We start from the raw sequence: 14,796 nt of genomic DNA on the forward strand, positions 1-14,796 counted from the left end.
ACAATTTTGTGCAGACACCTGTACAAGTATGCAAGGACAAATGGGCCAAGAGCTAACTGGACTCCCGAAGCTAATGCCTCGGCTAGTATTGCAAAATCAAGAGGACATTGTCGTGCTTTGTAGCAGAACACATACTTGCATAGCCAATAATACAGAAACGCTGCATGCTCGTTCTCCTTGACTGGTTCTCTGCCTGGCAAAGCATAGTGCTTATACAAGGTGCTATAGTTGCGTGACCTTTTGGACTTATTCGTAGCTTGAGCTTGTGCATCTTTATCCTTGAATTTTGGAGCTTGCAGGCTATCTCTAAAAGCAGTTGACAGATTGTAATTCGCACTGATTTCAACTCCAACAGGTCGCAGACCAAAAATAGTGCACATATCCATAATTGTAGGACTCATAGGACCCAGCGGCAAATTCATGGTGTTCGTGGCTAATGACCAAAAACATAAAGCCATTGCTAGTATGGGTTTCTCAATGACTATGTCTTGCTCAGTGAGCTTAATAGCATCATAAATGCCAAGTTTCTGCCAAGCGTCAGCATAGAAAAACTCCATTCTTGGCACCCATGCTTTCCATTCTTCCGTGACGGTCGGCCAACCTTCAGGCCGGGAACAAGCCCAGGAAGACCAATCATGTTGGACAAAGTGGCTAGAGTGATCTGATTGATATTTGTAAAGGACTCTTGTGATGATTGGAGGTGTACCATCAGGAAAGTGAGGGCCTAAGTAAAGGCTTGGTGGAGTTTGCACTGCCAATTGGTGAATCTCTCCACCTCACATTTTTTCAAGTACAGAAGACAAAGCTTTGTTGTATTTTTCTGAGAATTCCATGGCTTCTTCTTCAAAAAGGCTTCCCATTGTGTGCAGACGATTTGCAAGTCTTAGGATGGATGTTTGTTTTGAGCATAAAGTGTCTAGGGCTGTGTATTTATAAGGGTCATCATTGATTGAATCCCTGTCAAATAAGGCTTGACAAGATTTTCAGTAGCCGCAGGAGATCTAAAGATATTGGGAGAAAAAGAAAATTATATTCAAAAAGGAAACTGAATGTGTTTTATTTAAAATATATTCGATGTTGTCTCCTCGTCAAATATGGACTTTAAATGTTTATTGGCTGCAGAGAATCATGAAAATAATGGGAAGAAAGAAAGTAGTATCCAAAAAGGAAAGGGAGTGCAGCTATTGCCGTGATTTTCTTAAAAATTGGAGCCCAGTTTTTATGAAGATATCGACTGAGGTATCCCAAATACATGACAGCCAAGGATTTTATGATTACATTGGCAGCCATGATTCTGTTCAATACATGGCAGCCATGTTTTTCATATTATAACATGATTCTTTGATTTATTACAAGCATGATCTTTGCAATTAATTGGCAGCCAATGTGCCATAGTTAATTGGGACGATTCCGTTAGTTACATGGCAGCCATGTTCTTTATAATGGATAGCAAACATGATTCTTTGAGTCATTGAAACCATGATGTTCGTAATTAATTGGTAGCCAAGGTGCCATAGTTAATTGGGAAACCAAGATTCAATTGCATAATAGGCAACCATGATTTAATAATTAAATAGGGGTCTATGATGTTATTGATTAATTGGCAGTCAAATATATGATCTTATTGCTGTGATTTTAATCAATGGAAAATATTGGTTGATCAATGTGAGCTACATGGCAAACGAGTGGGTAAGTCCCAGATTCAACATACTGCCGCACTTGAATGATTGAATAGCTGCACTTGAACAGTTGAATAGCCGCAACATAACGAAGAGCTGCGGTGAGTGACTGCTACGTGACGAATGTCACCAACGCCTATAATGCGTGATCCTTGCCAAGAGATTTTTCTAGAAACAATCTTTTAATCCCTTAACCACTCGGCATCTATGCCGAAGCTCAAGGGACTAGGGGGGCTCTGTTTGAACCTATATTTGGCAAGGGCCACGTAGCATATAGGTGGGCCTGGCCCGCAAGGCCTAATGAAGGACCGCGGCCAGTTAGCCGCAGCAAATTAAATATTTATTGTCAAATTGATGACCAAAAATAACGTGTGCAGAGAGCCGTTATTAAATCGGAAGATATCAAATCAATCACAAGGCTTAATGAATGACCGCAGACCCACAAGTCATAATGAATGACCGCGGCTAATTAGCCGCGGCACATCAAAGAGGTTGATTGTCAGGAGAAACGTTACCGAAGTTTGGGGCAATTAACTTGAATAAGCATCAGGAGGTGTTATTACCAATCATCAGTTACAAGACCTAATTGATTGCTCATGATAGAATCAATAATTGATAACGATATCACAAACATGAATACTGTTCTATTTGTAATCAATGAGATCTTAGCTGTAAAGGTTGAGATTGCTTCTTTTCCTTTTTTCAGTAGTTTAGCTTCACTATAAAAAGGACCATAGGATTCATTGTTAGAGGTCCTCGACCAAACGCTCTACTCGATTACTCAAATTTTATCTCAATATATTTCTGCAATTCAACATCACTTAATTATCAATCTGTACGTGTTTATCTTAGGTATTTATCTTTCCTGCACTTTACATTATCGCTCTTTACATTCCAACAATTTATCTTTTTACTTGTTACTTTGCTGCAATTTATCTTTCTTGCTCTTTATCTTTCCTGCACTTTACTTTGTCTTTACCTGCACTTTCGTTTATGTTATTTATTTCATGTTGTTTACTTTACGTTATTTACTTTATACAAAATACAAAATCACAAAAATAATCATCATCACTTCACTTCCTCAATCACCGAGTTACACAGCACTACGACTAGATAAGGCCGATCCGTGCTAAAGTCCTTGCATTCAAGGCAAAGAGAACCCCGCGGTTGAGATTGATCCTTCCTCGGTCCACAATCAACTGATCAGAAGTTAGATCGGTGCAAGGTCTACAATCTAGAACAAAACCTCGTTTGGCCTACCGGCAGCGAGTTGGCACGCCCGCTCACACGTCACCACTCCAGAAGGACACGTGTAAGCCAAAGAAGCCCTCGGCCCAGTGACACCAGGCCGGGATGATTTTTGAGCAAACACAGATACACTGAGCTCAGGAGATCTCCTAGGAGAAGTGGGAAACATTGTTCCCTAGGTACTTATTTTAGTTGAGTCATAGACTTCTTTATTTTAGAACAACAAGAACTCATGTAACAAGATTCGTCTCAGCAGCTCCCAGACCAGTTGATCTTAGGGTACTATGCATAACAAGGATGCTCCAAGGAGAGATCTCGAGTTGTTGTCTGAACGTTCACAATTTATAGGTCACCTACCAACTCGTTTCTTGCAAACTTTGGAAAGTTCACCACAACCAAGGCCTGATTACTTTGAGAGGAGGGATACATATATATTCATTCTCTTTTCTTATAAGTCCTAGAAAGTTCACCACAACTAGGACCTGATTACTTTGAGAAGAGGGAATGAAAAATCTGAGCATGTTAGGCAGTTCTCCTACTTCACCTATTCTCTCTTGACACGAAACAAGAACCATGCCACCACATAAAGCTATAAGTGAAGTGCATAATAAAGTTACTTGATTCAGTGACGAAACATGAGTACACAATTATTTGTCCGGAATAAGACACAATAACAATGGACACTTAACTGATGAAATGTCCAAATCACTGAGGATAATGGTTAAAGTACACTGAGATCACAACTTTCTCATTCAACAATGACCAACCACAAGAATGCCTCAACATTTAGCACAGGTCCCAAGAGCATTTCTCAACATCTCAAATCTAACAGTGTCAAGAGATTTAGTGAACGGATCAGCAAGTTGATTTTCAGTGGGCACAAAACTTAACTCAAGTATATGCTGCTCAACCAAATCCCTAATAAAGTGATAGCGAAGATCAATGTGCTTTGTTCTAGAGTGTTGAACAAGATTTTTTGTGATGTTGATAGCATTTGTGTTGTCACAGAAAATAGACAACTTACCTTGAGCGATGCCATAGTCATGAAGTATTTGCTTCATCCACAGCATTTGTGTGCAGCAACTCCCAGCTGCAACATACTCAGCTTCTGCAGTAGATAGTGAAATGCAGTTTTGTTTCTTGCTGTGCCAAGCCCCAAGATTGTTTCCAATAAAGAAACAGCCTTCAGAAGTGCTCTTTCTATCCTTTAAGTTTCCTCCCCAGTCAGCATCAGAATACCCTGTAATTTCCACATTAGTGTCAAAGGTATAGAAAATACCACAATTAACTGTACCCGCAACATATCGGATGATTCTTTTGACAGCTTCTAAGTGCGATTCTTTAGGATTTGCTTGAAATCAAGTACACACTCCCACACTGTAGGAAATATCAGGCCTACTGGCAGTGAGATAGAGAAGGCTGCCAATCATGCTTCTGTAGAGTGTGGAATCAACTAAAGTTCCATCTTGATCTTCGCTTAACTTTGTAGTGGTGCTCATGGGATTGTTGACCACCTTCTTGGATTGAAGCCGAAATTTCTTGATCAGATTTTCAGCATATTTGATTTGAGAAAGGAATAAACCTGTGTTAAGCTGTTTTACTTGTAATCCACGAAAAAATGTTAGCTCACCACACATGCTCATTTCAAATTCAAATTCCATGATCGACTGAAATTCTTTAACTAGGTGCTTAGATGTAGAGCCAAAAACAATGTCATCAACATATACTTGAGCAATAATAACATCAGAGTTTTCATGTTTCACAAACAATGTTTTATCAATGGAACCCCTAGAATACCCTTTCTCCACAAGATAATTAGAAAGCCTTTCGTACCAGGCACAAGGAGCCTGTTTCAGTCCATACAGTGTTTTCTTAAGTCTGAACACATGATCCAAGAGATGTGGATCTTTAAAACCCTGAGGTTGTTCCACATATACCTCCTCATGTAAGATGCCATTGAGAAATGCAGTTTTGACATCCATTTGGAATAGTTTGAACCTGAGATGACAGGCCACAGACAAAAGTAATCTCACAGACTCTAAGCATGCAATAGGAGCAAAAGTTTCATCAAAATCAAGTCCCTCAACTTGTGAATACCCCTCAGCCACCAACCTAGCTTTATTTCTGACCACATTTCCCTTTTCATCACTCTTGTTTCTAAAGATCCACTTGGTTCCTATGACATTGCAATTACTAGGTCTTGGCACTAAGTACCACACATCATTCCTAGTAAACTGATTTAATTCTTCCTGCATAGCACTAATCCATTGATCATCCAATAAGGCTTCCTTAGCATTTTTTGGTTCAATCAGTGACACAAAACTAGGGCTGTCACTCGGCCGGTTCGAATCGGTTATATGTATTACCAACTTCAAAACCAAAGCTTTCGGTTTCAAAACTGAGCTACCAATTACCAACCAAAATTTTCGGTTTTTAATTATACCTACCAAATTCGGTATTTCAATTTTCGGTATTACCAACTTTAGAACAGCTAATTCTTTATAATATAAATTAGAATGAACAAAACTAGATTTTTGAATTTTATAGTCATAAACGTTGTATTCATCTACTAATTATAGCTTTCTTTTGTATATATGACATCAAGTTTTAGCAATTTTCACTAAACTAGGTTACTTAACCATCTTTGACTATGTTACTTAAAATACATGTACTATTAATGTAGTATATGTAGTAATACTAATACTATTATAAAAGTTTTTATGTTTATTTCTTAATAAACATGTATGTGTATTGAAAACTGTAGTATATAAATCTAATATTTAGATAATCGGTAAATTCGGTATTTACCAAAACCAAACCAACTTTTTCGGTAATTTTCGATTTCGGTTTTATCAGTCTCGGTTACCAAAAAGTCGGTTTACCAAACCTAAAACATCGGTCGGTATTCAGTCAGTTTGGTAACTACCAAACCAAGTGGCAGCCCTACACAAAACCAAACTGTGATATTACATTTATGTTCAACAGATTTTCAGAGATAAAACAAAGCAATACATTGTCATGACTTACCTGATCTTGACTTACCTATGTGATAGCTTGACTTCTGGTCCTTAAACCATCTGATACTTTCCCAATGATGTCTTGACTAGAATGATCCTTTCGAACTTGTTTGAAACCTTGTCTCATTGCACTACTAAAAAAACATGATTTAAGGACATTGAAACAGTGTCCTTAAATACATACAAGGACTCTTTAAAAAAGATTCCTCTATTTGGGAGTCATCATAAGTCCCAAATAAGGACACTGGAAATGTGTCCTCTTTTCTATACAAGGACACACAAATTGTGTCCTAAAAACTCTGAAAATGGAGTCCTTAAATCCATAAGAGGACATAGAAAATAAACTCTAATATGTGTCCTCTTTACTATTCTAGGACACACAAATTGTGTCCTCAAAGATTTAAAAATAGAGTCCTTAAATCAATAAGAGGACACAAAATATGCATTCCCATATGTCCTCTTTTCTGTACTGGGACATAGGAATGCATTTTGTGCCCTATTTTCTGTACATTCCCATCAAATTTGCATACAAATGACATATCAACAAGTCCTTATAATATGAGAACTGATATAGAAAACATCCAATACAAGTAATCTACAAACACCATAAGTCCATCTCATTAAAGGAGATTAAAGATCCAAAATCTCCTACTCTATTGTTTTGACCAATTTAATTCAAAGTTGTTGCTACACTAAGTAGGCTTCAAATATATATAACTAATCTGATTCATATCAGAAGTAAACAATCTGCATATACATATGCTAACTATTTTAGTTCATCTGCACCAAAATCCATCAACCTGCTCTGCCCACTCTACTCTATAAACATCTCCATAGCACTACATCATGAAAAGCTTAGTAAGAAATCAAGAACACAGTAAACTATTGATCTAAGCACTAAGGAAACAACAACAGTACATAACATCAAGTAAATAAGCTCATCAAAGAATTTGAACTGAAATTGAAAGACTTCAAGTCCTGACAGAGAATATCCATAAATACAACTGAGAGGTTTGAAACTATATAAGAGACACAGATATTCAATGACTGTTTTATTTTCAGGTTGAATCAAACCTAAGTACTCTCAAATCATGAAATAATTCAATTCAATAGATTTATAGATTTTCACACCTGAAGCAATCCCATTCTGTCTTGTATTGGTGTCTGAGAACTTCCCATTCTCCAAAAAACTGACCCAAGTATAAGAGCTGATGCAATTGACATTCTTTCCTGAACTTTATTTGTGGGTCCATCACGAGAAGCCTGGTCAGTTGTTCAAAGGCCATTAGATAAAACGAGGAACTTGGATTATATTTATGGAACTACAACCTAATTCATTATGAAAAGCTACCATACTACAATGCATATCCTCTTCACCTTTAAGTGATAAATTGTTACTTAAAAGTGTGGATGCTACTGTTCATAATGAGTTATACTGCTCTTAACCTTTGTCAGAAATGGTAAAATAAAGTGGCTGAAAATAATCAACAAATGAAAGTGAGTTAAAAAAACGTCAGCATAATTGTTTGAGATTACCAAATCTTGTCTTTCTCACATATGTACATCGGCATAAGATATTAGTAATGTTGAATTCTATTTTGATGAAAGTAACTATGAAGCATGCTAGTAAAAATTTACCTGCATCCATGCAAGCCTTAGGAGCAACCAGAATTGCCTCCACCAACCTCCCTTCTTCTGAACTCTACTCTTCCTGCTCAACCCGGTGCTGTTCTTGGAGATTTCCCTTAATGTAATCGGAGTTGCATACAGAACTAGTGATGATGTTGTGAAAATGATTCAACAAGAGCATCTTTCTTTTCTGAGAGGAGTAGACACTTTCAGCAGAGGTGCAGTCAACAGATATAAGATTAGCTAAAATTGATTAGTCAATACTTTCATAACTTTACAGCCCCAGGTTGAATCATGCTTGGTGGGCAACACAATTTTCCACTTAAAAGAGCAACAAAATTTTTCCAACTAGCTTCATATATATGCTACAAGATACACATTATAACTATATATAAGTTCTGAAAAGCCAAGAATACTATCAATTTACATACACAAGATGACGCTAGCCATATATAAAATGTGATATCTAATGGCATTATGAATAAGTAAAAGCTACCTGTCCAGTCAAGTAGACCTTTTAACATAATCTAACCTCCCAAACTTGGTCGGGGCATGCTGCATAAGAGGAGCAATTACCTGGACATAAAGGAAAGCATCAGCAACAAAATTACTTGGGAAACCAGAATCAGGAATTGCAAGTATGTAAGGTAGGCTGCGATGCAACATGATCCCAGTGAAAGCTGCAAGAAAATTAATCTATATATGGCCTCAATGGTTTGGCTAATTAGATGAAGAGAAACAACTAATATGAGGTAACAGAAATCTTTTATACAAACTTTTTATTGAGAAGCAAGAAACTTTATCAAATCAGACTTTTAAAAGTACAAATATCTGTAGGAATGTCTTGTTTTATTTACTCAAAACATGAAACCGCCAGACCAAGGCATGATATCAAAGACCTCTTCTTTTAGATTGTAATGGAAAAGGCAACCAAGATCAGATCACATACAACAGATTCATCTAACCAAGAATCAGCTTTAAGGTTCACTGAAATTGTTTGTTCAATTCACAAAAGTTTTACTGGTAACCCCTGTTCCAAAAAGATATTGGAATTGAAATTAACAGGGAATACAGAAACTGAAATAAACCCAAAAGTGATCAGATCAAAAGCAATCCCTAGGAAAATGAAAAGTGAACATACCAAAAAGAGTCAAAGAGGTGTTAAACATAACTCATACTTACCAAGACCAATTGATGATGCTACACCAAGAGCCAGCCACCATAGTCCAAATTGGAGATAACGGATAAGCTCCTGCATGTGCTGCACATAGATTGAATTATTAAATGACTCACTTATAGTCCAGAAATGCGTACAAACCATCTGATCAAATACCACATTCAATAATGGTACAAAGTCCTACAATTCAATAGAAAAACAATCTTATCTAATAAGCAATCTATAATATTTTTTCCTATCTAACAATCTAAAAGCAAATGTGAAAAAAAGAGACTTGTATGCTTGAAAGTTAATACCTTTTCAAGAGGTCCGCCAATTATCATAGTAGCAATTCCTATACCTCCTGCTAGCATAATAAATAGCACAAATGAACCACCAGTTGCCATAAATCAGGAAAAGGAAAGTAGGCAATGTATACCTTACTGCAGCCTATATAATCATCAATGATGACTAGTGGCTTTCCTTCAGACCCAACCCTTTTTGATTCTGAAAGAGGTAATTCAAAACTCTGAAAAGGAAAGAAAAAAAAAGGTTAACTAAATACAAATTCAGATTATTGATATGATACAATTTCTGAAAGTGGTAATGTGATAACTTAACGGAGCCTAGCTATACAATCATTAATGATGACTGGTGGCTTTCCTTCAAACCAAACCCCTTTTTAATTTTAAAACAAGAAAATCCAAAATTCAAAGTACTGATAATCTGTCTTTGCTACCTCTATGGAGGCAGATGGGAAGTAATCCTGCTGAATAGCATCAAGAAGCCCTTCCTCAGATACTTTAGGTTCCACTGAAGTTTTCACAGGTACACCATTGCCAAAGTCCAACTTCTAGAACCAGTATAAACCAAATTTAAGGTTTAGCAAGATCTAGAAGATATAATGTATAAAAATCCAAAGTATTGATACTTAAACTTATTTCCACAGTACCACACGTGGCGGCAGATGGAAAACAATCATGCTCGACAGCATCATGAAGTCCTCCCTTAGAATCAAACAGTATTTAAATCCTAAGTCTCACACATATTCAGCTTTGTGATTATGATACCATCAATTTGCCAGAAATACCACGTACCTTACTTTTAAACTGATTAGTAATCAAATCTTCAAGAACGTTTGGGTCAATAGTCATACACAATTTTGATGCTAATCATTCTATAATCGTTCACCGCATGTTAACTCAAAGAACCAGCAGGCAAATTACAGTAAGACAAGGATTCTCAATAGCCATAACTAATGACATAAGGAAAACCATTACAAAATCCATATAAATATAGGGCATTAAGATAAGCAACAATTCCATCTCTGCCTACCATACCAACTCATAGATTGAATTAAACAGCAAACGCATTTTTTAACTTTTACAGAACCAGAAAGTAATATACAATTAACATAAACATTGCTTCACTACTAGAAATTTGGCCAAAGGGCTCCGATAGAACCACTAGATACAAGCAACACCATATACGATGGCATAAAACCACCAACACTAGATACGATGACATGAAATCACCAACACCACAACTTACAATAGCTGGAAGTCACCGAGTATAGAACATTCAACCCAACAATAGCAAAACAAAACAAAAACAAAACCAAAAGAAATTTGGGATCGAGCAACCTCTAATCGTGTTACCTCACCTTGTATTGAAATTCTTGCCAAAATCTGTCGACCCAGAGTATATGTCACACCGAGTAACCTCACTACGAGTTGAATCGACTCAAATAGTCACCGCCACCTCCACCGAATCGAAACAGATCGAATATGTTTTTAGCTCCAGTTTCTTTCTATTTTTCTATTACAACTAAAAGCTGAAAAGAGAGTGGATGAAACATCTTTTCTCTAATTGGTGAGGTTTTCGATTGAAGAGGGAAGTCGAAAATGGGGAAGGAGGGTAGTCGAAAATGGAGAATGAGGGAAGTGAAATTTGGGGAGAGGGAAGTGAAATTTCGGGAGGGAATCGAAAACGCCAAGTACTACAGCTCCCCCTTTTTTATTTCAATTGGATTTTAGTTTTGGATCCCGGTATTAGGACACAGCATAAATGGTTTAGGGTGTCGTTAAAAACTGTCCACCCATTTAAAAATTTCAATTTGAAGCTGTGTGGACTCCACATAAATTATGTGTCCTTGTTTGGTGTCATTGTATGTGTTTTTTCCAGTAGTGTTGTCGGAGCAGGTTCAAAAATGCTGTCAGTTATTTCCTCTTCCTCGTCATGTTTGACTTAGATTCTGGCAATGTGTTTGAGGTTGAAGAAGTATCTGCATAAGGCTCTTCCTACTTGACAAGCTGATCATCAATCGAGACATTGATAGATTCCATCACCACACGAGTTCTCTTGTTGTAGACTTGATATGCCCTACTGTTCAGTGAGTAACCTAGGAACACACCTTCATCACTTCTTGCATCGAATTTTCCAAGATGTTCTCGATCCCTTAAAATGTAGCAGATACTTCCAAAAACATGGAAGTGTCCTACATTTGGTTTTTTACCTTTCCAAAGTTCATATGTTGTTTTGTCAGTTCATGGTGTAAGAAAGACTCTATTTATGGTGTAGCAAGCAATGCTTATAGCTTCAGCCCAAAAATTGGTACTAAGACCTGCATCATGTAACATGACTCTGGCCATATCCAACAGGACTCTATTTTTCCTTTCTACAATTCCATTTTGTTGGGGACTGATTGGGGCTGAAAATCATGGGAAACACCAAGCTCATTGAAATAGTTAGTGAATGCAGCATTTTTAAACTCAGTTCCATTATCAGATCTGACTCTTACCATACAAAGATTAGATGATTGCTTCTCTATTAACATTTTTGACTTAGACTTTTAAAGGATTCAAATGTTTCAGCTTTGTCTTTCAGAAAATTTACCCATGTAAATCTTGAGAAATCATCTACCACTACCAACATGTAGATTTTACCTCCAAAGCTTTTAGTTTGAGCTGGTTCCATGAGATCCATGTGGAGCAGTTCCATAACTTTTGTGGTTGTAGCTGAATTCGCCACTTTGTGAGGAGTCTTTACCTGCTTTCCAATTCTGCAGCCTCCACACATCTTATCCGTCTTGCCCTTCAGGGATGGTAATCCTCTGACACATTGCTTGGAAGATATCTTTAACAGATCTTGATAGTTCACATGTCCAAGTCTCCTGTGCCATAATTCAAATGTCTCCTCTGTGGATCGCACAGAAAGACATGACTGCGCAGAAGAAGATTCATTAGCTTTAATGTGGTAACAGTTATCAAAGGATCTCTTACCTCCCATGATGCCTTCCCCTCTGTGATTTAACACTAGACATCGTTGTTTATTGAACCACACATCTTCATAGTCATCAGCCAAGTGACTGACACTAATTAAATTAGTTGTCAGCCTTTCAACATAGAGCACATTTTTGAGATTTGGAATACCAGGTGTATTGACAGTGCCTCGTGCAAGTATGCTAGCTTTTCTTCCATCACCGAAAGTGACAGACCCTGTTGTGCATTCATCCTCAAAGGAAGAGAACCATGCTTTGTCTCCAGTCATGTGTCAAGAACAGCCACTATCAACATACCAGAAATCTTTGCATTTGTCCTCCATAGCAGTTAGAGCCATTAGACAGGTGGCCCCAATATGTGTCATTTTTTCACCTGGTTTCACACATGTGATAAGGCAAGTAGCATCAGTGTGAGTAAGAGAACTGCTTTTCCTAGTCCAGACATGTTTATCTTTGGCAATTTTTAAGTTGCTTTTAGAGAATAAATCAGTCAGCTTATTGATAAGCTCCTTTTGTTCTCTAAGTTCAATTTGCAGTGATTCTACACTACATCTTTCTTGAGTAGGGTGTGCCTTATGAATTCTCTCATTACATTTAGGTCTAATATGTCCTATCTTACCACAGTAATGACAGGTAGGAATAAAACTTTTAGAATTGAGATACCTGTTTTGACCAGTAGCAGTTTCTTGGTCAACCTTTACCTGTTGAGCATATTTATGCTCCTTGATCCTTTTGAAGGATTCAGTGCTGGATTCGTCTTTCTCAACAGTTTGTCGAGATTCTTTAAAAAATTTTTGTACCTTTGGAACTTTCACCATAGTAGCCAAGTCCAGAAGTGTCATGTGGAGCTTTTCCTGATCCAAACAGTTTGGATACAGCTCCTGAGCTGATGTCAAACTTGGTAAATTTTTCTTGGGTGATCTTTAGTTCATCCTGCAAGGAATCAATTTCTGTTAACAAATTTAAGTTCAAAGCATGTTGCCCTTTTACCTCAAGTTCCAGCACTTTGATTTGGTTATTTAGTTCCAGATGCTCACTCTTCCATGCTGATACTTCTTCCTCATTTGACACATTTGTTGATTCATCAGTGAATCTATTCCTTTCTTGATCCAACAGGGTTTGAGATTCCTTTAACAGGCGATGCATCTCTCCTTTTTCAGCCTTTAACATCTCAACTTCTCTTTCCAGTTCCGTGTTCTTGATCAATGTGGCTTTTGATACCTTGTAGAGTTGTTTACAGCGGATTGTAGTTTCATCATCTGAGAATATCTCATCACAGTTAAAGATGATACAAATGCCACATTTTCAACTTCCTGAGTTTCATCATCACTCCAAGTCGAGAGTAGTGACTTATTTTGACTGTACTGTTCCCATGTTTTCTATTCCCACAGTCAGTGGAAATATGGCCATAACCCCCACATTCATAACACTTGGTTTTTCCTGAATGAGTTCCTTTGAAGCTACCTTTTCCATTTTTCCCATTGTAATCACTATTTCCATTACTGCTACTGTGAAAGTTCTTCCGGGAGGCATTGGGATTCCTCATAGAGTTTTTGCTTTTGAGAAATTTTTTGAATTTCTTTGTTAAGAGAGTAAGGTCAAGTGTTTCTTCTTCTTCTTCTTCTACTTCTTTCACTGCCTTGAAAGCTACACCCTTAGATTTCTTCTCAGGCTTTAACCTCATCTCATAGGTTTTGAGATTTCTGATGTGCTCATCGAGTGGATACTCATCAATATCAAAGGAGTCCTCTATACTAGTGACCTTTGAATGAAACATTTCTGGCAAGGCTCTTAGTATCTTTTTGACAATCTTATCTTCATCAATAGGTGCTCCCAGACTACGACACTGACCGGAAATTTTAAGAATTCTACCATGAAAATCATCCACAGTTTCATCATCTCCCATAGTCATAGTTTCGAACTCAAAGATCAGTGCTTGTAATTTTTGTGCATGTACCTTTTTATTTCCTTCATATGTAGTCTGTAACAGATCCCAAGCCTGCTTGGCAGTATCGCAATGGCTGATCCTCAATTTTTCCCATTCAGATAAGGCTGTGAAAATGCTGTTCTTGGCTTTGAAATCTGCTTGCAGATCACGGACTTCTTCCTCAGTCTAGTCCTTCCTTGGTTTAGGAGTGGCAGTGGAAGAGCTCTCTCCTTTTGCTTTTACCATAGGTACAGTCCAGCCATTTTCTACAATGTTCCACACATGTTCATCTTGAGCATAGAGATATGATTTCATATATATCTTCCACTGAGTATATTTTTCACATCCACCATCGAACCATGGAGGACTGTTTATAGATCCACCAGCAGCCCTATCATGTGAATGTTCCATGTTTCTCGGGATCACTAGAAAGTTCTAGAACCTGCTCTAATGCTAATTGTAATCAGCAAATGGAATAATAACTAGATGGTTTTAAGTAGTGAACGAAGTTTTGTGATTTAACTACTCAAGAATGAAGAACTCATGAATTGCTTAAGCAGTGTAAACCTCACCATTGAGGAAACTTCACTGCGTGGCTTTTAACGTAGCCAACACGAGGAACAAATCTAATATGAATCAAATTGTTACAGATCACAAGTCGTGGTATTCAATACAACAACGTTACAAGCAACAACGCTAACTTGTATACAATTTGAATAACCTATACTGCAAACTCAAATATCTCAAAGTCAGGTGAGCTTTACAGAATCAATCTTTCCCTTTCACCTTGTATCAAGGACACACTAATCTCAAATACGATGTATGAGAAAGGATGCAGTGAAATGAATAAGTAAGTATAA

The 14,796-nt window shown here is 37.4% G+C and overlaps 1 protein-coding gene across 1 annotated transcript; it reads right to left on the reverse strand.

Annotated features, from left to right (window-relative positions):
- Window positions 1-12,792: 12,792 nt before the first annotated feature.
- LOC112164410 lies at window positions 12,793-13,921 on the reverse strand. The gene is made up of 3 exons (XM_024300604.1): window positions 13,375-13,921; window positions 13,000-13,268; window positions 12,793-12,942 (listed from the first exon to the last, which is right to left on the reverse strand). The coding sequence occupies exons 1-3, from the start codon at window positions 13,919-13,921 to the stop codon at window positions 12,793-12,795; spliced, it is 966 nt and encodes a 321-aa protein (XP_024156372.1).
- Window positions 13,922-14,796: the final 875 nt, after the last annotated feature.

This window comes from Rosa chinensis, chromosome 5 (genome assembly GCF_002994745.2).
Source record: "Rosa chinensis cultivar Old Blush chromosome 5, RchiOBHm-V2, whole genome shotgun sequence".
NCBI classification, from domain to species: Eukaryota; Viridiplantae; Streptophyta; class Magnoliopsida; order Rosales; family Rosaceae; genus Rosa; species Rosa chinensis.